Consider the following 18,843-nt stretch of genomic DNA (forward strand, 5'->3'; position numbering starts at 1 on the left):
CCCCAACCACCCGGCCTCCTCGGTCCGCCACCCATCCCCCAACCAGGCGGCCCCCAACCCCTCCCCCTCTCACCCTCTCCTTCCCGCGCTTGCTGATCCGGCCCCGGCCCCGGATCCCCAGCTACGCTAAACATAGGCCGGTTATTGTCTCGGATCCATCTCCCGTAGGCAACAATACCCCCTATACGCAGCGAGACGGTCCGGAATTCGAAGACTAAGATGTTGCTGTACAAAACGCAGTCCAACTGGATGTTGAGGCCCGCGAATCGAAACCCCCCGCCGCCTCCGTTCCAGCACAGGCTCCGGCAGCGGGTCCGGGTCCGGTCCCGCTCCCCGCGTCTGCTACTGGCGACGGAGATACGGACTGGCCAGGAGGCCTGTTATACCCGCGCCGGGGGGTCGAGGCCCGCGGGTGCGTTTGGGTCCGGGTGGGTGAGCTGGTCAAAGGAGTTGTCTCATGCGCCTCTGCATGACATGGGGGCTTTTCTCGGGGAGGGGTTGCGGGGCCACTTTCGGTCAGACCACGGTTGTTGGGGGGGTTGGAGGAGGGCATGGGCTCGAGGTCGACGCGGATAGAGACGCGGCGGGGGCCGAAGAAGCCATCGTTCCACTCGCGGACGGTGGATTCGACGCTTTGGCGGTGCTCGGCCGGGTCGGTGTCGACGGGGGAGCGGATGCGGTTGAGGTGTGCTTCGGCGTGGCTCCGGCCCGAGGACTGCGAGCGGGCGTCTTCATGGTTGTTGCTGGGGTTGTTGGTATTATTGGTCGCCGTCATGGCTTCGGCTCGCAACTTGCGGTCGATGATTTGTTCGTTGGTGTTTGCTGAGTGGTTGGGCAACAAGTAGTTGGTGAAGGTCTGCCAGTCTTCGAGGCGGACGTCCCGTGCAGCGAGCTCGCTCGGGTAGGGCAGGTCGTCTGGGGTAGAGCCCGAGAGGAGAGTGATGGAGTGTACGAGCTGTGGTTGGCTGCTCAGCAGAGGAGGCGGGCGTGTCTCAAAGTATGCAGCGGCAGCCGAGCTTGTTCCATGGTCGACTTCACCAGCGAAGTTGGACTGATGGGAGCTTCGGGGTGTGAGAGGGGGGGTATAAATGACATCCCCGTTAGTGGATGTAGTGGACCTCGAGGTGTCGTCAGCGAGGTGCGCGTCTCGCCCCGAGGTCGAGAAGATGTCTGTCTCAGTGTAGGGCGGGGGAGGCACGTCCTCTAAATGCGACGGCATAATGGAGTAATGATGGAGTGCGTAGGGAGTGCGTATAAGAGGGCCAAGCTTTTGATGCGCAAGGATTAAAGGTCGAAGAACGTCGTCGACTTGCCACTTGGATGGAGTTCCGCTGATTAAATGTCAAAATCCTTTGGGTTCACGACTTGCACATAGAGGGGCGGAATTGGGAGAAGGGATAAGGCGGGCTGGGCTAGGTGGGGTGATATGGTTCAACTACCTAGGTAGCTATTGGATGCGGGAAAGAGTCACTGGCGTCCTCAACTTCGAACGAGGCGTAAGCTCAGGAACCTCTCACTAATCTGCCCCATGCCAGAAGTCTGACTTCCCATTCGCCAAGACCCGATGATTACGCCTTTGTTCTGCGAGGGTTTGGTGAGCAGTGCCCCTCTGTTGGGGTTCCTCCTTGTTCCCCGCATTTTTGTTCCACGCAATCCGCCCCTGGCTTACGCGGCCAGAATGATGGAACTTTACGGCATGCGGTTATTTCCGGGGATTACTGTGGTAAGTTGTCAGAGGCCAAATTTCGATGCGTTTTCAGAGCGATGATGAGCTGTCGCGTCCTTGGCGGCCTCAAGGTAAATGTGCCAACACGCGCCGGCCTCAAGGCTCGCCAAGCTGCAAAGAGAAGCCAATGTCCTCCGTCTTATAGTGGTCTGCGAGGATGCTGGCAAGATGATGCCGCGTTTGAGGGCCCCTGTTGAACGTCAGCACACGGACAGCAAGCCAAACCTGAAAGGAAACCTACAGATTGGTGAGATAGACGTCGATAAGCTCTGGCGGGATGTAGTCTGTGACAGTATTCTCCACGTCGAGCGCGTCCACCGCTGGGCCATTCGCGTAGCTCACATAGCTGGACGGGTTTCCCAGCTCACCCCTCGACACCTCGTCTGACGGATCTTCGGGGCAGAACTTGTAGACGGGACAGAGGACGATGACAGGCTTGAGATATTCGTACGCTGCCTGAGCAGCAATGCAGGAGCCGCTGTCTACCAGCAGACCTCCGTTCTGGTACACGGCCTTCGCGCTGAAGATGACCTTGTTGACTCGTGGTATGTAGGCCATCAGGCCGTTGCTGGCCAGGTTAATGGTATTTACGCCGGCTGCGTTGAGCTTTTTCCGTAGCGTGGCGTAGGGAGCCTCGGACGTTCCGTAGGAAAAGGCATGACTGGCGATGAGAACGGTAAACCGCCGTTTTGATGCAGCCTTAACTAGAAACTTCTCAACGGTCCTTGACGGCTGATATGCTAGCACGTAGTCGCCCGGGTGAATCTGGATCTCTGAAAACCCTGCGATCTGGTCGTCGGCCTGGTTGATCTCGTCTAGAATTTCCTCAATCCCATCCATGACTTCGGATCGCAGAGCATGCGCACTAGCTGGTTGAGCTTGTGACATGGGAGTGGATGCCCCTGTTATCGGCGAGTCGCCAGGGTTCGCAACGGATAGGAGGTTGAACATGGACTTGGAGACTTGGAGGCCGGTCGAGATGACCGAAGGGGAAGGGCGAATCGGGACGGGTGCCGGCCGTTGCGGGGGGTGAGCGTTCGGGTTGGTGCTCGGAGTCAAGCTCTGGATGTCGGAAGCGGCCTCGCTGGCCAAGTCATCGGCGTTCCTGTCCTCGGTCGCCTCGTCTCGAATCAAACCCAACACACGTCGCACGACATTGCCGATAACAGGCTCCAGCGGGGCAGCGCGCGCCAGTCTCGACCCATAGCTCTGGATCCTAGACAGAAGCTGGTCGACATCGTTCCACTTTGATTTGGCGACAACTTGTCGGAGGATGTGTGCGGTTGCTTTGGCGCATTCGTCCCCCTTGACTTGGCGCCGCTTTAGGAGACTGTGACATAGTGTTAGCTGCCGGGCACAGAATCGTGCCAAAGCCGAGCTTACAAAATTAGAGACTCAATCGATGCCTCAAGAGTTTGATTGTTGAACGACTTTATTAAGTTGTCCAGGGTCGGCACATGGGCCGCTTGTGAGGGAGCCATAGCTTTGTCTCTTCTATGACAGGCCGTGGGGCAGAGCTCCGTATTCAATGACCCCACGTTAGGATCGGAAACCCAGATAATAGGCGATCAGGGTCGTGAATCCGGTTTCTGGTGTTCTATGCAGTAGGGAGTCTTCGATGGTAGTGGATATAGGGTGTGGTCTGGAATCGACTTGTTTGTGTTCAAATTGGCTCGAAAAGCGATCTTGAAGAGGGATGGAATGTGAGTCAAGTGTCATGCTCGAGCTCACTGATTGAGAAAATCATGGTGGGGCTCAATGTGTGCCCCGCACATCCCACCTTTCTTGTCTTCGGCTAAACACCGGAGTCACGCACACGACCATGCCGGGATGCGACGCTAAGATAAGCGGAGCGGCGATACAATTGGCCTTCAAAATTTGGCATGGCGGTGGTTCTGCTCAGAAAATCTGGAGGGCGAGCGATTCGGCGCGGAAACAGAGACACCGATACCTATACTCAACACCGATTTTCAACACCTCCCTCCTAAATTTTACCGACCAAACCTGCCATTGGGACCTTAGTTTCTAGACTTCCGATATCCCACACCTAATTTCCCTTTCACGAATACCAACCATCACAATGGCGGCCGAGGGCAGGGTCGAGGTCGTTGACGACAAGAAGCTGAAGAAGGAGAAGAAGAGCAAGGACAAGTCGGAGAAGAAGGATAAGAAGCGCAGCGAGAGCGAGGGCGTCCGCAAAGAGAAGAAGGACAAGAAGAAGGACAAGGCGAAGCAAGACAAGCTCGCCCGCGCCCTCGATGCCCATCTCCAAGCCGATGCCGCCGCGGCCTTCGAGGCCCAGGACGACGCGGCCGATGTCGATCCCGAGGACCTGATCAAGCCCGCCGAGGAGCTAGTTCCGTTCGCGCTGCCGCTCGCCGACGACAAGGCACACAAGAAGATCTTCAAGCTGATCAAGAAGGGTACGTTAGCCAAACAACCCCAACCCCCCTTGCGGTTGATTGATTGATTGATTGATCCCTCCAACGCACCTACTAACCTCACTTCCCCCCTGCCAACAGGCGCCAAGCTCAGGTCGATCCACCGCGGCGTAAAAGAGTGCGAGAAGGCGATCAAGAAGTGCCCGCCCAAGACGGCGGCGTCGGGCGAGGTGGCGGCGCCGGGGCTGGTCATTATCGCGGGCGACATCTCGCCCATGGACGTCATCATGCACTTCCCCGTGCTGTGCGAGGAGCACGGCGTGCCGTACCTGTACGTGCGGTCGCGCGCCGACCTCGGCGTGGCCGCGTGCACCAAGCGCGCGACCAGCGTGGTGATGCTCAAGCCCGAGGGCAAGGGCGCCGCCAAGAAGGACGGCGATGCCGAGATGGAGGACGCCGACAGCGGCAAGGTCAATGCCGAGGAGTACCTCGACGCGTGGAAGGATTTGGTCAAGACGGCCGAGAAGCAGTGGAAGATCCAGGTCCAGCCGTGGGTCAAGGGCACACACCCTCTGCAAATTGCCGACAGGGAGAAGGCGCGGCTGGCGGCGAGCGCTTGAGTTCGGTTCGAGGGGGGGGGGAATGTTGCTTCCGTCTTGGGGCATTTGACGCCGCAAAGGCAAGGGCAAACCCACTAAGTCACCAAGTGGTTTTGCCATGGCTAGCTTGTCTATGACTCCTTCCGCTCTTGGGCCGGTCACGACCAATTGACCGGTTCTCGAGCGTCACAACGGCAACTCTCAGTTGGATTGTCCGTTGATCACCTGCTGACTGTTGCTGTATGGCTGATCACGGTGGTCGGCTTTTCTCTGTTGGCTTTCATGGCTCTCTTGTGTAATGGATGGCGTTACGAGGGTTTGGCACTTTGCATGGGTTCTAGGAAGCTCCAAGGCTCCTGGGTGTAGATATTGAAAATGAAAAGTTCCTCTTGTCATGGATCTAGGCCGGTACACATCTTGAAACGGGGAACGGTACACACAATTATGGACAGAGAATTTGGCAGGTTCAATCAAATTCCAGATCCATGAATGCTAACACCGAAGTACAATTACAGCTGAGGAAAGCGTGAAGCCACCGCCCAACCCATTCTGTCCCCGAGGTCACTCTATTCGGGTGCGCTCGATGCGATTAAAGAATGTCAACTCCGTTATTGTCCATTGCCTCCGCTTACTCGGACCTGAAAGCGTTCCGGGTCAGGGGCGTGCCACCGGCGCCGGTGCTACAATCTTGTTAACATTTGAGGTCTATTACATGAGATACGAGTTACTCACTGCTCAAACGGGTTGGTGCGTGTTCCCCACCAAGTCATAAAGACAGACAGGCCGATCGTCTCAAACAGCTTGGCTAGAACGTTGACGCCCACTTGCTCCAAGGCGCGCTTCTCGACGAACAACTGGCTGATGAACTGTGGCCAATGTTAGCGCCATCGTTCCCCTCAACGCCCCAGATCATGAATGGGCAATATGACTTACAGTAGGAGCACTGGTAGCCGCAAAGATCAGACCGCCCAGGTAGGCCGCACCCTTATAGCTGAGGGTGCCCGTGGCGTTGATGAGGGCGCCCACACCGTACGCCTGCAACCCGGAGCCGACAAAGGCGGTGCCCCATGCGATGGCAGCGCCTGTAGCCTCCCGTGACTTAAGGAACTCCTCCTTAGTGTTAGACGCCTTGGCGCGCTGGTATGTCTGGCCGAAGAGAGGGGTGAGCACGGCCAGCTCGGCGGCGTGGTTGAAGACGGTGCCGAGAGCAATGGCTGAGGGCTTGACGGCGGGGAGATCTGGGAGCGGGTTAGCTTCCTGGAGAGAGAGGCTTGTTGTGTATTGTTTGTTATAGTCCAATGTCTGAAGTTGACCACCTCCCCAAGCTCGACTTCAGAATTGGATCGATTCCCCGCATTTGAGACTGGCGTCACACATCACCCAACCCACGGGTGGCGGCATCCTCTCAATGATCGAGCCTTATTCTCCGGGTAGTCGCTATCCAATTTTGAGATCAAGGCTCGAGCGGCGTCGACCTGAAGATTCCAATTGCCTCATTGGCTCTGGCATTGAACCCAAGTTGTCGGTGTACAGGAAGGCCGGAAACGGGACGGGGCGAGGAACAATACGAGGAAGGGGGGGTGTACTGACAGTGCAGAGACATGGTGGGTGGTGGATTAGATGTCTTGAAAGTCGAGAATTTGAAGTTCGTGTTGTTATTTGGTATGAGATTGGATGTTGTTTGTTCAACTGAATGGTGTACAGGATGATGAAAATGCAAGTGCCAGTCAGTGGCCGGAGGGCGAGCTGGTTTATAGCAGCAAGCGGGAGGACCGAAGCAGGGTCGGTGTTACTCCTTGGTTTCCTTACTCCCCCTTTGTGCGTCACTCATCCTGCTTGTAGTACAGGAAGCGGCGCCGCCGGCCTCCACCTTGTTAGTCCACCTGAGTCGGAAACACCAGGCCCATAACATCATCGCATCGAAGCTTCCCTGGGCTTGCACCTTTCAGAAGCTGTAGTATGACGTCACCATGTTCTACCCTGGCCTGCTCGCCCCACCAGAATGCTCGGACGGGTGGCCGGCGCTTTCCTGCAGAAGCTGCGCCGGCGAACGGCGGCCAGAAGCGGCAGTTTCAATATCCAGGCAGTTCCATTGTCACTTTGGCTGGTCTCGAAGCTTGGTTGAGGGAGGGGTCTCAATTACTGACGCAATTGAGGGGATTCTCATTCTCGGGCCGATGCCGCCCTGGGGCTGCTTTCGGAGCTTTGCCCTGGCAAGCCTGGGACGAAGAGATCTGGACCACAGGGATCTGTAGGATTTCTGTAAAGGGGTTTGTTGAGAATCGAAAACCCAAGGGGCAATAACTGCACTACTGTGCAGCTTATATGATAGGTAGTGGGGGTTGAAAGAGTTACCCCTTGCATTAGTTTAGTTCAGCGGGTGAACTTATCCCAAGCTCAGCCAACGCCACATCCGCAACGCGGTTACTGGAGGTTCGAGATCAAGAATACCACCATAAACCTAATTATTGAGTGTAGTGATGTTCGCTGCTTATTTATCGGAAATAGGATGGTGTCGAGGCTCTAGGAAAAGACGAAGAGCCTCGCCCTGTAATTGAAGGGTTAGGGTTCTCCTAGTGGCCATCCTGCCGCCGAAGCCATAGCCCCCTGAAAGCACTGCCGCTAGGCGGACAATCACTCGCTTCAAACACCACGGACATCTACCAGACTTACACGTTCGATTCCGGCTCGGCTCGGTGCTTGAGTAGTCAGTTACACCAACCACTCACTGACCACCTGGTCAGCCACTTTCACCAACACCCATAAAACGACGAAAGCAGGTAATGTAAAGGCTCAATTACCAGGAAGCTACTGGGCCACAGCAGAGTTACTCAGTACTCCGTCACATGCCATAGGTGTGATGCCCCGCAGGCAACAAAAAACCCCCAAGCATACCACACACACGACACGAGCCTCTTCACTCCGCATGCCTTCGCTTGACCCGCTCTGCAAAACATTCAACTCTTTTGCTTGCTTGCCTCCTCCCCGCCCACCTATCTCCAAAAAAAAAGAGAGAGAAATGTGCTGTGTCCCGGCCCCCGCCAATCCATGTAATGCCACAATAAACAATGCCCCCAATCAATGCGAATCCTCTCGTCAGGCCATATGCTGCCCGTCCTCGCCGCCGCGCAGGGCTAGGAGCGCACGTACGTCAGACACGTACTGCAGCCCCTCGAGAAAGGGTATCAAGTTCGACAGGTCGCTATCTGTGGGGTCGCTGATCCAGCCCTGTATCGGGATTGCGTTGTCTGGAGACAAGAATGTGAGTATAGGTCGGGAAGGCATGGGTTAAGGGGGGGTATGACCGACCTTGGTGGAACATGTAACTCAACGGGCTGTTATCCAGGATCATAACCTTACTCAGGTCGGGCTCGACCGAGCTAAGGTCCTTGATGAAGGCGCCGTGGCGGAAGGTGCAGTGTTGGCGGTAGTAGCGGGCCGAGAAGTACTTGCGTTCGGCCTCGAGCCAGTCGATGACCGGGTCGGCGTACTCCTGCACCGACGCCGTGAAGACGACCAGGTTGAACCACTTGCTGACGCGTCGCAGAAACTCGTCGCAGTGCGGCCGCTTGTGCACGTAGTACAAGATCGGGTGCTGGGGGCCGACGGCCGCCTGCCCTCCCGCGCTCTGGTAGGTGGTGTTGAGGCGCACCTCCACCATGTGCCCCGAGCTCATCCGCCCGCCCTTGGACATGCTGTGGATCAGTGTCTCATCGAGATCGAGGATCAATGTCTTTTGGTGTCTGACGTCGGTCATTTCTACGTTCTTGTTGATATACGAGGGTTGTCGGCGTGGGATTAGTGGCCGTGGAGGCGCCGGCGTCTTGGGGTACTTGGTCAGAGCGCCGGCGGGAGAGGTTGGGGACTTTAGCTGGGCCGAGATGCTGTCCATGGCGTCGCCGGACCCGCCGCTTCCGCGAGCGCTGGTCGACTGCGATTTCCGGTGCTTCCTCTGCCGCAGGGCTTCGTCAGAGTGGAGTTTGATTCTTATGGAGCGCTGTGCCGGCGCAACCTCGTCGGAATCCGGTAGTGATTTCGAGCGCAAGTGTCTTCCACTTGAGCCTCGACGGGTGCCCTGCCTCTTACGGTCCGGGTCCGACTCCGATTCCGACGAGAGGCCGGACGACGAAGAAGCGTTCGACCCGACGACACGTAATGTTCTACTATTCCTCCGCCCACTCCCGCCTGCGGACCCGTCTGTACCCTGTCTGCGCTTCTCGGACGCAGCTATCCCTTCGTGATAATCCAATGCCATCCTCTTCGCATCACCCCCGTAGAGGCCGAACAGCCGCCCGAGCTGCTGCAGCGGCGCGAAGTGGCCGTTCTCGTCGCAAAAGCAGGCGTACAAATAGACGCCGGGCGTAGCCAACGTCGACAGGATCCACCGTACAGAGTCCACAAAGGCGTTTGTAACACGCTTTGGGTAAAGCACCCACAACCAGCCTTGAGGCTTAGAGTCTTTTGCTTGGGATATTAGGGGGGCCGTTTCGTCGATCGCGTATTCGTGGCGCCGGTCGTCAGTTGGTGGGTTTTCTAAACGGAAGTCGTCGGGCTCGGCCATCAATCCATCCTTCTCATTAATATTGCGTAGCGCGCTCTCGGTCTGGTTCTGCCGTGGCCCGTCGGCTTCGGAGCTGACTGCCAGTCCTAGAGCGTTAAGCGAGTTTGATCTTGTCGGTCCTGGGCTCGGCGGAGGGGAGACTCGGGCCGAGATGATGTTGAGGGAGTTCATCTTGCCGTCGACATCGAGAAGGCCATGAAGGACGAAGTGCGACCGCGCCAGGGGGGGGAGGGAACTCGACTGGGCGAACCAGCAGGACTTGGGTCGATGGTGTGGATTCGCGGCCAGGTGGCCAAAAATGAAAATGCTATGCGCTCAGCACACCGAAGACCCTTTCTGCTGTTCCACCCTTGATTCCAAGTTTGCACTCTGCGGGCTCGCTCGGCGAGAGGTTCGTGTGGTGTGGAGGATAGGTGATACGAATACCGACAAAATGGAGGGAGCAAGGGACGGGCCCAGGGTTCGTGCTGAAGATCAGATGGGACGGGGCGATGTCATCGGCCTCGGTTGCCTTCAGATTGGAGCCCAACCTTCTTCTGCCTCTTAGAGGCCCGCCTGCTGTGAAGCGACAGCAATTCGAGGGAAATGGTTTGACAAAAATCAAGCCAAGTTGCAGCCTGTGCAGGTCTTCTCACCTGGCTTCAACGGTCAAGCTGTTATCCGGATTCCGGGTTTGCCAAATCGGCAATGGCGCTACTGGGGGAAAACGCGGCGCTAGCGAGAGGTTCATCAGCAGGTCATCCCGGCCTGCTCAACAAAAGAACCCCCCTGTCGCAAGCCCGAGTTTCTTCACGTGCCAATCCGAGAACAACCTGGAGCCCAGTTTCGGGCGGATCCACAGAACCTCCCCCACCTGGGCACGAACCGACAGGAAACTTGCGTTAGCTAGGTGAGTTTCCTTCTGTTACTTGCGAATTAATTTATCACCTTGAAAGTCGGAGATCCGGGGAAGCCCGCGTCTGGCTTGGCATCAAAATGTTAGCAGAAGTACCTATTATCCATATGTGTCCGTTTTGTGTACTCAGGAGAAGTGAGCTGCAATTCTCTATTAGAGGAGTCGGACCTGTAAGACAACGCCCCAACCGATTTAACTAGCACAATGCTGGTTTCAACAAATCACACCGTGGGCTTGCGCGCGGCTTCGTCGAGGCGGACAGCCATGAGAATTTGGCGGGGACCGGGAGTTTTCGGCTCCAACTTTTTTTTTTTTTTTCAAAAAAAAAATAAAGAGGAGTACGGTGACCGATTCCATTGTTCAACGGCTAAGCTAAGGAATCCCCTAAGCTACCAGGTGCTTCGGGCCGACCATCAACAACCCAATGGTGGTATTTTAGATCCGGCGGGGGATCAACCGGGTATATACATAGCAAATCATGACATGGTCCTGAAAAGGACAGGCTAGAGAATGGCAGACGGGCAGCAACTGGGTCTATCCTCAAACCCCATCTCTGTTGTGGTGTACAAGTGAGTCTATTTATTCACACGTTTCCGTCTCTGAGCGGTATCCCTCGTTATCTCGCCCTTACTCCTCCTGGCCACCGAACTCGGCGCGGCCCTGCTTCGAGTTGAGGTAGTGGTTCCTGACAGCCAGTTAGCGTTGAATTCTCCACGCCGTCAGAGTCCAAATCATACTTGTCAACGGCCCAGTTCACGATGTAGTAGCCGGCGATCATCGGGGGAGCCCAGTACAGGACCTGTGCGCTGAACCGCCTCCAGGTGTTGAAAAACGCATCGTGGGCAGCGCCAGCAAGGGGATACTGGCGGTTGGGGGCAATACCGTAAGAGATAATGCCCTTCTGCTTCATGCCACCTGTTGGAGAACTCCGTCAGACAAAATGACCTTCGAATACCTGGCGGATACGGCATTGTCGTCTTCTTTGCCCCTCCAACTTCCCCCATCTTGAATTGTGTCCCGCACTGCGCCCAACCTTCCCATTGGCGTCGTCTCGCTTCGGATATCACTCACCAAAGTTACCCCAGTCGCCGAGGTATCTGCAGAACCGTTAGCAAAAGCCCTAGAAAGAATTGACTTTCCAATGCACCCAAGGGCTGGCCCTCTCCCGAACTCGGGAAAAGGCGCACGGAATGCCAACCACGTCACCGGGAGACTGACTTTCCATGCGTGCCGATAGGGGCGCCGCCGCCGCCTCCGAGGAGGTACTGAGTAGGGCGCATCGTGAATCGGGGAGTCGAGATGAATGCGTTGGGGAGGGGGTCCGTTCGTCGTTGCGAGCGCAGTGGTAGGGTTGGCTCTGGGCGGTTTGCAGTCGAAATCAGTCGCCAAAGCCGAGAAACAGCGCCCCAATGAGGCTAGTGCCTGGTGAGCAAACGGACAAGCTTGCCACGCCCGGACCACCCGGCGAGCCCTCTTCCATCGTTTCGGCTCCACTTTTGCAGAAGCTCCATCCATTTGCCAGTGCAAGCAGCAGTCGAAGCAAATCGGAAGACGACCCCACGGCGACGAGCTCAAGCAACAGACGGCGGTCTTCCTCAATCCGACCACACCCCAAATCCACACGGCCGGTATCAGCGTTTTCTAAGTAACCAGAGTGCAAAATGGCGGCAAGAGGTCTCGGGTTCCTCTACTCGGCGGCAGTTCCGGCGGCGATTGGCTACGGCTTGTTCAATGCCTCCATCTACGATGTCAAGGGTGGCTCCCGGGCGGTCATCTTCGACCGGTTATCGGGTGTCAAGGAAACAGTGACTGCCGAGGGTACACACTTCCTCATTCCCTGGCTGCAGAAGGCCATCATCTTCGACGTCCGCACTAAGCCGCGCATCATCCCCACGACGACGGGCAGCAAGGATCTCCAGATGGTCAGCTTGACGCTCCGAGTACTGCACCGGCCCGATGTGAGGGCACTGCCCAAGATCTACCAGGTGAGTTCCCCCCCTCTTTCTTTTTTTGTATTATATATATTTTTCCCACCGTACTAACCCCACCCACAGTCCCTCGGTCAAGACTACGACGAGCGCGTGCTCCCCTCGATCGGCAACGAAGTGCTCAAGTCCATCGTGGCGCAGTTCGACGCCGCCGAGCTGATCACGCAGCGTGAGGCGGTGTCGGAGCGGATCCGGCAGGACCTGATGAAGCGGGCGCGCGAGTTCAACATTGCGCTCGAGGACGTGTCCATCACGCACATGACGTTCGGCAAGGAGTTCACCAAGGCGGTCGAGCAGAAGCAGATCGCGCAGCAGGACGCCGAGCGGGCGCGCTTCATCGTCGAGAAGGCCGAGCAGGAGCGCCAGGCCAACGTCATCCGCGCCGAGGGCGAGGCCGAGAGTGCCGACGCCGTCGGCAAGGCCATCGCCAAGTCGGGCGACGGTTTGATTCAGATCCGGAAGATCGAGGCGAGCAGGGAGATTGCGCAGACGCTGGCCAGCAACCCGAATGTGGCGTACCTTCCGGGCGGCGGCAAGGGGACAAATTTGTTGATGAATGTGGGCAGGCCATAGGCGGTGGGGGGAGGAGATCTGGTGGATATGTGAAACGATAATCGGATGAGGACTGTGTATTACTACGCCATGGCTGCTATTTATTCCCCGCTTCGGATGTCACGAGAATGAGCACGGATTTCCAGTGCGGCCGAGTCGTTGCTATGCAATTGGGGGCTGCTAGGACCTGGCTCTCCTTCCAGTCACCAACGTACCTACGTGAGAGGCTTACAGCTATGGGGCATGCTCCGATGAGCCCCACTGCTAAGGTATGAGGCCTACCGCTAAGAGGCCTACCGTGCAACACGACCAGCTGCCATTCCTTATAAGTTGCCGTTACGGGTACTAGGTTAGACTGCCCACACGGTCCAGGGTCTTATTGGGGCAATACTTAACCAGGTCTCAACAAAGTATTTTACCAGTGGGAACGGGGGAGGTAAGAGATACAGTGGTGAAAAATGAAGAGGGTAATGGTACACAAGTGATATAATGGAGGAGAGATTGGAAGTGTACCATGTAGGTTGCTCAACATGGGGCAGAGAAATCACCGGGGGCTGCCTTCTTTGATCACCCCACTCATCCAGTGGTGGGCTGGTGGGTAACAGCAGGGGTAGCTGACAGCCTTGCGGCTGAGTGTAACTACAGGTATGTCCATACCGAAGGAAGCCCCAAACGCAGCCTGGCTGACCCGTGTGCTTCTTCTCTTGGCAGGCCTCACCGGCGCCAACAACATCAAACACGACATGAACAAAGCCGTCACAGCGTGGGACCAATATGTGACTCTGTTTCCAAGAGCTGAATATTTCTAGGTCTCTATCTAAATTTCATCCTTTGCAACCTTCGGATTTATCTCTTCATCTATTTTAGCTTACGTGACACCCTCCTACCCTCTTTACCCTCTTTACTCCCTTCCAACCTCACCAATGACCATCCTCTCTCCTGTTGCACTTTCAATCAATTGGTCCTCTCCAATCGCTCCTCCTGCATCAGACCAGTCTCACGTTTCCGGGTTTCGCCCTTTCCATTGCTGCTCCCGTTCTAGGTAGGCAGGCCGTGCAAGAACTTGAACCTCAAACCCATCTTTTTGGCAACCTGAGAACCAACCCAAATCTTCATACACTCATTTTATCCCCCGAGTTCAGCATTTGGACTTCAGAGGCCGCTGTCGCCTTGCCTATACCATCCATCCTCCCGACCCAACCGCTTCGCTACGCTACATCCACCACCACTTTTCCCCCAACACCTTCCTCAATCTCAACGCCATTCCCAGAATACTCCTTTCCGAATCAGTCTCAGAAAAGAGAGTATCACGAGTTTGGTTCTTTTTGTGTTTGTTCCCACTCTCTTGATTCAGGCGTGGTTCACCTGGTACCTCCGCCACAAACCACGCCTTCCTGATGACCTCTCTCACCGACCAACGCATCTGACTCATTGCCAGATAACCCTCCCGTCAAGGACGCGATGGATGCCGTTCTACGAAACTTCAAGTTGATCCCCTGCCCGACAGGGGACAGCTGCACCAAGTCGAATTGCCCATGGCAACACACCCGGGATCAGGACTCTCCAACAACTCAGGCAACTCAGACAACTCAGGCAGAGGGCGGAGGCCAGGACGGAGGCCAGGACGGAGACGGGCCACGAAAGCGTCGAAAGGTCTCGTCCGAGCCTGCGCCTACCCCAACGCAGCCTACCTCGACGCAGCCAGAGCCAGAGCCTTCCTCGGCCAGACAACCAGTTTCACCTCCGCCCCTGAAACGAAAGGTGCCTTTGCTCCCAGGCCAGCCAGCTCCCCCAGCTCACCCAGCGCCGGTGACAAAACCAGCTGAACCAGCACCTGGGTCTGCGGTATCTTCCACATCGACAACAAAGGCTCACCAAAGCGCCACGTCTCAAAAGGTCACACCCCAGCACAATACGCCACAGAAGGTCACACCCAGGAAGCCTGAAACCCTGAACCCCCGTCACCTGAAGTCGGCAGCTCCAGCGGCCCATGACTTTCGATATAGGGCCCTCAAGGTTCTTCATGACCAGTTCCACAAACTCAACGAAGAGCTGAAAAAAGACGCCAAAGACGACGAGAAGATGCTCGTTCTCTCGGCTCAGGAGCTCATCTGGTTAGCCCTCGATGAGGAACAGAAAATGGCAACGGAAAAACCGTCTATCTACCAAAACGTTATTAAAAATCGCATCATGGTCTATAAGCGGATGACCCCGGGCCAGTGGAGGGACGAACGCGTTGCCGAGCGTAAGAAGAAGCAAGCCCCGGCAACTCCCGGATCGAAAACATCCAAGAAGCCGGCCCTTGGCCCTCCCAAGGTCGTTGAGACGGGCCTCACTCGCCAGCAAGAGGTCGACTTTCTCACCCACCTAGTCACGCCGATCGATAAGCTCACTCAGTGTGGCTATGTTCCGACCGCCCCGAGCGATGAGGAGGTCGCCAAGGCACGTGAAGGAGAAGAGGCTTCACTGGGCTACGAATCTTGCGACCGCTGCAGGACTAATTTCCAAGTATTTCCCGGCCGTCGTGAGGAAGACGGAGCTCTAACGTCGGGAGGCAAATGCCTCCATCACCCAGGCCGGGTATACTACCCGGAGCGGACCATGGGCGACTTTGACAAACCCGCTAGGCGGTACCGGTGCTGCCACCAGGTGGTGGGCGAGTCGGCGGGCTGCGTGAGTGGCGGCACCCACGTCTTCAAGACAACGTCTCCAGCGCGCCTGGCGTCCCTTATCCCCTTTGCCGAGACGCCACCGAACCCGCTGGCGCCCAAAGATCGCGCCGTCTGCTTCGACTGCGAGATGGGCTACACTGTCCGCGGAATGGAGCTGATCCGTCTAACAGCTACGAGCTGGCCCGACGGAAAGGAACTACTTGATGTTCTCGTCCGGCCCGTCGGCGAGATCCTCGATCTCAACTCGAGATTCTCTGGCGTGTGGCCCGAGGACATTGTCAACGCCGAGCCGTGGTCAGCCGAGAAAAGCGCCCAGAATCAAACACAAAAACAGGAAGGTGAGGAGGAGGGTGCGGGCGCAGTCCAAGAAGCGGACCCGAAAGCGAGAAAGAAGATGCAGATCGTCTCGTCGCCCATCGTAGCACGCGACCTGCTCTTCTCGCTCATCGCACCCGACACCCCTCTCATCGGCCACGGCCTAGAAAACGACCTCAACGCAGCCCGCATCATCCACCCGACCCTGATCGACTCCATCTTGCTGTACCCCCACCGCCGGGGCCTGCCCATGCGCAACGGCCTCAAGATGCTCATGGAGACGCAGCTCAACAAGGCCATCCAGGTCGAAGTCGAGGGCAAGGCCATGGGGCATGACAGCGCCGAGGACGCCCGCGCCGCCGGCGAGCTGGTGCGCCTCAAGGTGCAGGAGAAGTGGAGTGCCATGAAGGGCCAGGGCTGGCGGCTGGTGGATGGGCAGTTTGTGCCGCCTAAGGGGGCCAAGGGGACCAAGGAGGGAGTGCTGAGTGAGGCGTTTATCGAGGGGCGGTAGCTGGCTTACATGAGTAGCTTGCTTACATAGCTTGGTTTCTCGGCTTTTTGGCATGCCATTCATTGGTTTGGGGTGTGGAAGGCGGCTGGCTGAGATTGGGTTGAATCACGAGCCATACTCGTAAGAATGAGGATACCGGATACCTTGGAGCGGTGCCCTACCTTGCTTGGGTGGGTGAGATTTGGAGAGCCCTGCATAGACTCCATCACTCCTTGCATATAGGCATAACTGGAAGTGCGTTATCAGCGGTCACTGTGGGTTCCGGGTGGTTGGTGTAACAAAGTTGGCTGTATGCTCGGCCACAGTGAGCTGATACTGCACGCGTGAGAGAGGTCTAGGTACACTCCTCTAATTTCAAGACGGCCCTGGCGCTGGCGAACAGCCACGGCTCCACTGCAGTGCCTCAGAATGCTTGGTTCCCTTAATTTTCTCGGTGACGTCAACAAAGGGTAACAAGTGACTGGGTAGGTGGATGGAGGCGAGTCAGCTCTATCGTCTGAACAGGGGGTTCCGGAAAGTGTTATATACGGTGTAGTGCATTATAATGTGATGGCTCGTGATATCAGTCATGCCGTTTGTGTGTATATCCAGCTTGAAACTTGCAGGGGCGAACTGCAACTAGGATATCAGTTGCATCCTGCCAATATGCTTTGTTATATGGGCCTAATGCCTCGCACGCAAACATCGTACTCAGTCGTAATCCATAGTCTTGATACTTAGATTCATTCCCTCCAACAGCCTCACTCAAAATGCTCATTACCGAAAAGGTGGTTGATTCAGACAAGAGTAAACATTATCTATCCCATGCGTAACTAGTACCACAGCCGCACTAACATCAACAGTCTGGGCCTGCCTCATAACAAACGACTCCTACCTCCCAGGCCTCCTCACCCTCGTCTTCTCCCTCCGCAAGGTCGAGTCTAAATACCCCCTTGTGGCCCTTCACACCGGATCCCTCCCGGACAAGACTCTCCGGGCCCTCGCGGCGAGGGATATCCCCACCCAGCGTGTGCCATATCTGTGCCCCGGGCCTCAATCAGAGGAGGGGGGCAATGACGATGTTGGGAGGGCAAAGGATGGGGACAGCAAGGATCACGCTGGCGGTGGCGATACCAACAACGACGACACCTGGTATGCTAAGGATCCGCGCTTCCGGGTCTGCTTCACCAAGCTGGCTGTGTTTTCCCTGACAGCATACGACCGCGTTGTGATGCTTGACGCCGACATGCTGGTGCGGCGGAATATGGACGAGCTGTTCGACGTGCCGCTGGATGAGGAGGATCGGTTGTTTGCTGCTACAGGTACGTGGCTTTTACTTGTTGATCCTCGAAGCCGGCATTTTTTGAAACCACGACTCTATTTGTTCTCCGAGTGCTGTCACCTCATATTCTCCCCTATGTATTCCACTACCCGACCTCACCTTGCGCCCCTTTTACTTAAACCCCATCACCGCAACCAACCTCCCCAAACGCCTCTGAACAACCACAAAAACTAACCCCCGTCCTTTCCAAGCCAGACGCCTGCGTCTGCAATCCACACGAACTCCCCCACTACCCCCCAATCTGGACCCCCGCCAACTGCGCCTACACTACTCAACAACAACAGCAACAACGAACCTCCCTCCTCACCTCCTCCCCAACCACCCAACCCCAGACCCAACACCCAACGCGCTCCTCCACCTCCACAACCCCCACCCCCACACTCAACGCCGGCCTCCTCACCCTGCACCCCTCCCCCACCACCCACCACACCATAACCACCTTCCTGCACCACAACCCCTCAGCCTGCACCCCCCACCACCTCCCCTTCGCCGACCAATCCCTCCTCAGCACCCTCTTCCGCGGGCGCTGGGCGGCCCTGCCATATGTGTATAACGCGCTGGCGCCGATGCGGCGGTCTGTGGCCAGAGGGGGCCACGGGCGTGGGGGTGGGGGTGATGGGGGTGATGGGGGTGTGGCGCCGTTGTGGCGGGATGGGGAGGTGAAGGCGGTGCATTATATTTTGGTGCCGAAGCCTTGGGAGGAGGGGGCGGGGTCTTCTTCTGGGGAGGGGGAGGGGGAAGGGGATGAGGATGAGGCTGAGACGCGGAGGTGGTGGAGGGAGGTTGATGGCGAGAGGCGGCGGTGGGAGGAGGAGAGGGGGATTCGGTGCTGAAAGGGGGGGGAGGTAAGGGGAGGGAAAGGGAGGGACTGGGAAAAGGAGAGAGAAAACGCGGAACGTAAGGGAATGGGGAAAAAAGAAAGGAGAAGGTAGAAAAGTGATGGAAAAGGGGGAAAAAGACGAAAGTTGAAAGGAGTTGTGGGGAAAGAAAAGAGACCATGGACGAAGATAGCGCTTCCTTGATGCAGGATACCTAAAGCGCGTTTTGAGGATGGTCGTCGAACGAGGACATGCTCATTGAATCCGCACGATTGCTTCAAAAGTGTCCCAGGTGGTTTGCAGTGAGCGAACTACAGAAGAATGCCTCCGGCACCATTTAGACCACGCATCAAACGCTCATTAGCCTTTGTCGGAATGGTCAGCAACTACCATCTTGTTAAGACAACACCGTGGAAAATGTTGTCACTTCAGATATCACCTTGTCTGGACACTCACAACCGCCAGCCGCCACATATTTAAGAACAATTTTATTTTACGCAATAC

The 18,843-nt window shown here is 56.6% G+C and overlaps 8 protein-coding genes across 8 annotated transcripts in view; 4 read left to right on the forward strand and 4 right to left on the reverse strand.

The window, feature by feature from the left end:
• The window catches only part of CHGG_07003 (uncharacterized protein), a gene marked incomplete at both ends in the record, with an annotated part of 2,522 nt that extends 1,303 nt beyond the window's left edge, over positions 1 to 1,219 (reverse strand). The window contains one exon of the mRNA XM_001224658.1: positions 232 to 1,219. Coding sequence (XP_001224659.1) covers positions 232 to 1,219 — 988 coding nt within the window. The remainder of the gene's footprint in view (positions 1 to 231) is intronic.
• A 603-nt stretch (positions 1,220 to 1,822) lies between these two features.
• On the reverse strand, positions 1,823 to 3,207 carry CHGG_07004 (uncharacterized protein; the record flags this gene model as incomplete). Its single annotated transcript, XM_001224659.1, has 3 exons — positions 1,823 to 1,916; positions 1,968 to 3,056; positions 3,110 to 3,207. The coding sequence occupies 3 exons, from the start codon at positions 3,205 to 3,207 to the stop codon at positions 1,823 to 1,825; spliced, it is 1,281 nt and encodes a 426-aa protein (XP_001224660.1).
• Positions 3,208 to 3,806: 599 nt separating this feature from the next.
• Positions 3,807 to 4,727, forward strand: CHGG_07005 (ribosome biogenesis protein Nhp2; the record flags this gene model as incomplete). The annotated part of the gene is made up of 2 exons (XM_001224660.1): positions 3,807 to 4,149; positions 4,249 to 4,727. 2 exons carry the CDS (start codon positions 3,807 to 3,809, stop codon positions 4,725 to 4,727), a joined length of 822 nt encoding a protein of 273 aa, XP_001224661.1.
• Positions 4,728 to 5,434: 707 nt separating this feature from the next.
• Positions 5,435 to 6,309, reverse strand: CHGG_07006 (uncharacterized protein; the record flags this gene model as incomplete). The annotated part of the gene is made up of 3 exons (XM_001224661.1): positions 5,435 to 5,572; positions 5,640 to 5,944; positions 6,258 to 6,309. The coding sequence occupies 3 exons, from the start codon at positions 6,307 to 6,309 to the stop codon at positions 5,435 to 5,437; spliced, it is 495 nt and encodes a 164-aa protein (XP_001224662.1).
• Positions 6,310 to 7,092: 783 nt separating this feature from the next.
• CHGG_07007 (uncharacterized protein) lies at positions 7,093 to 9,438 on the reverse strand (the record flags this gene model as incomplete). The annotated part of the gene is made up of 4 exons (XM_001224662.1): positions 7,093 to 7,167; positions 7,380 to 7,398; positions 7,870 to 7,954; positions 8,016 to 9,438. The coding sequence occupies 4 exons, from the start codon at positions 9,436 to 9,438 to the stop codon at positions 7,093 to 7,095; spliced, it is 1,602 nt and encodes a 533-aa protein (XP_001224663.1).
• A 2,385-nt stretch (positions 9,439 to 11,823) lies between these two features.
• CHGG_07008 (uncharacterized protein) lies at positions 11,824 to 12,723 on the forward strand (the record flags this gene model as incomplete). The annotated part of the gene is made up of 2 exons (XM_001224663.1): positions 11,824 to 12,147; positions 12,217 to 12,723. 2 exons carry the CDS (start codon positions 11,824 to 11,826, stop codon positions 12,721 to 12,723), a joined length of 831 nt encoding a protein of 276 aa, XP_001224664.1.
• Positions 12,724 to 13,232: 509 nt separating this feature from the next.
• On the forward strand, positions 13,233 to 16,200 carry CHGG_07009 (uncharacterized protein; the record flags this gene model as incomplete). Its single annotated transcript, XM_001224664.1, has 2 exons — positions 13,233 to 13,296; positions 14,141 to 16,200. The coding sequence occupies 2 exons, from the start codon at positions 13,233 to 13,235 to the stop codon at positions 16,198 to 16,200; spliced, it is 2,124 nt and encodes a 707-aa protein (XP_001224665.1).
• A 749-nt stretch (positions 16,201 to 16,949) lies between these two features.
• CHGG_07010 (uncharacterized protein) lies at positions 16,950 to 18,354 on the forward strand (the record flags this gene model as incomplete). The annotated part of the gene is made up of 3 exons (XM_001224665.1): positions 16,950 to 16,986; positions 17,082 to 17,501; positions 17,717 to 18,354. 3 exons carry the CDS (start codon positions 16,950 to 16,952, stop codon positions 18,352 to 18,354), a joined length of 1,095 nt encoding a protein of 364 aa, XP_001224666.1.
• Between the last annotated feature and the right edge of the window lie 489 nt (positions 18,355 to 18,843).

This window comes from Chaetomium globosum, genomic scaffold (genome assembly GCF_000143365.1).
Source record: "Chaetomium globosum CBS 148.51 scaffold_5 genomic scaffold, whole genome shotgun sequence".
NCBI lineage: Eukaryota > Fungi > Ascomycota > Sordariomycetes > Sordariales > Chaetomiaceae > Chaetomium > Chaetomium globosum.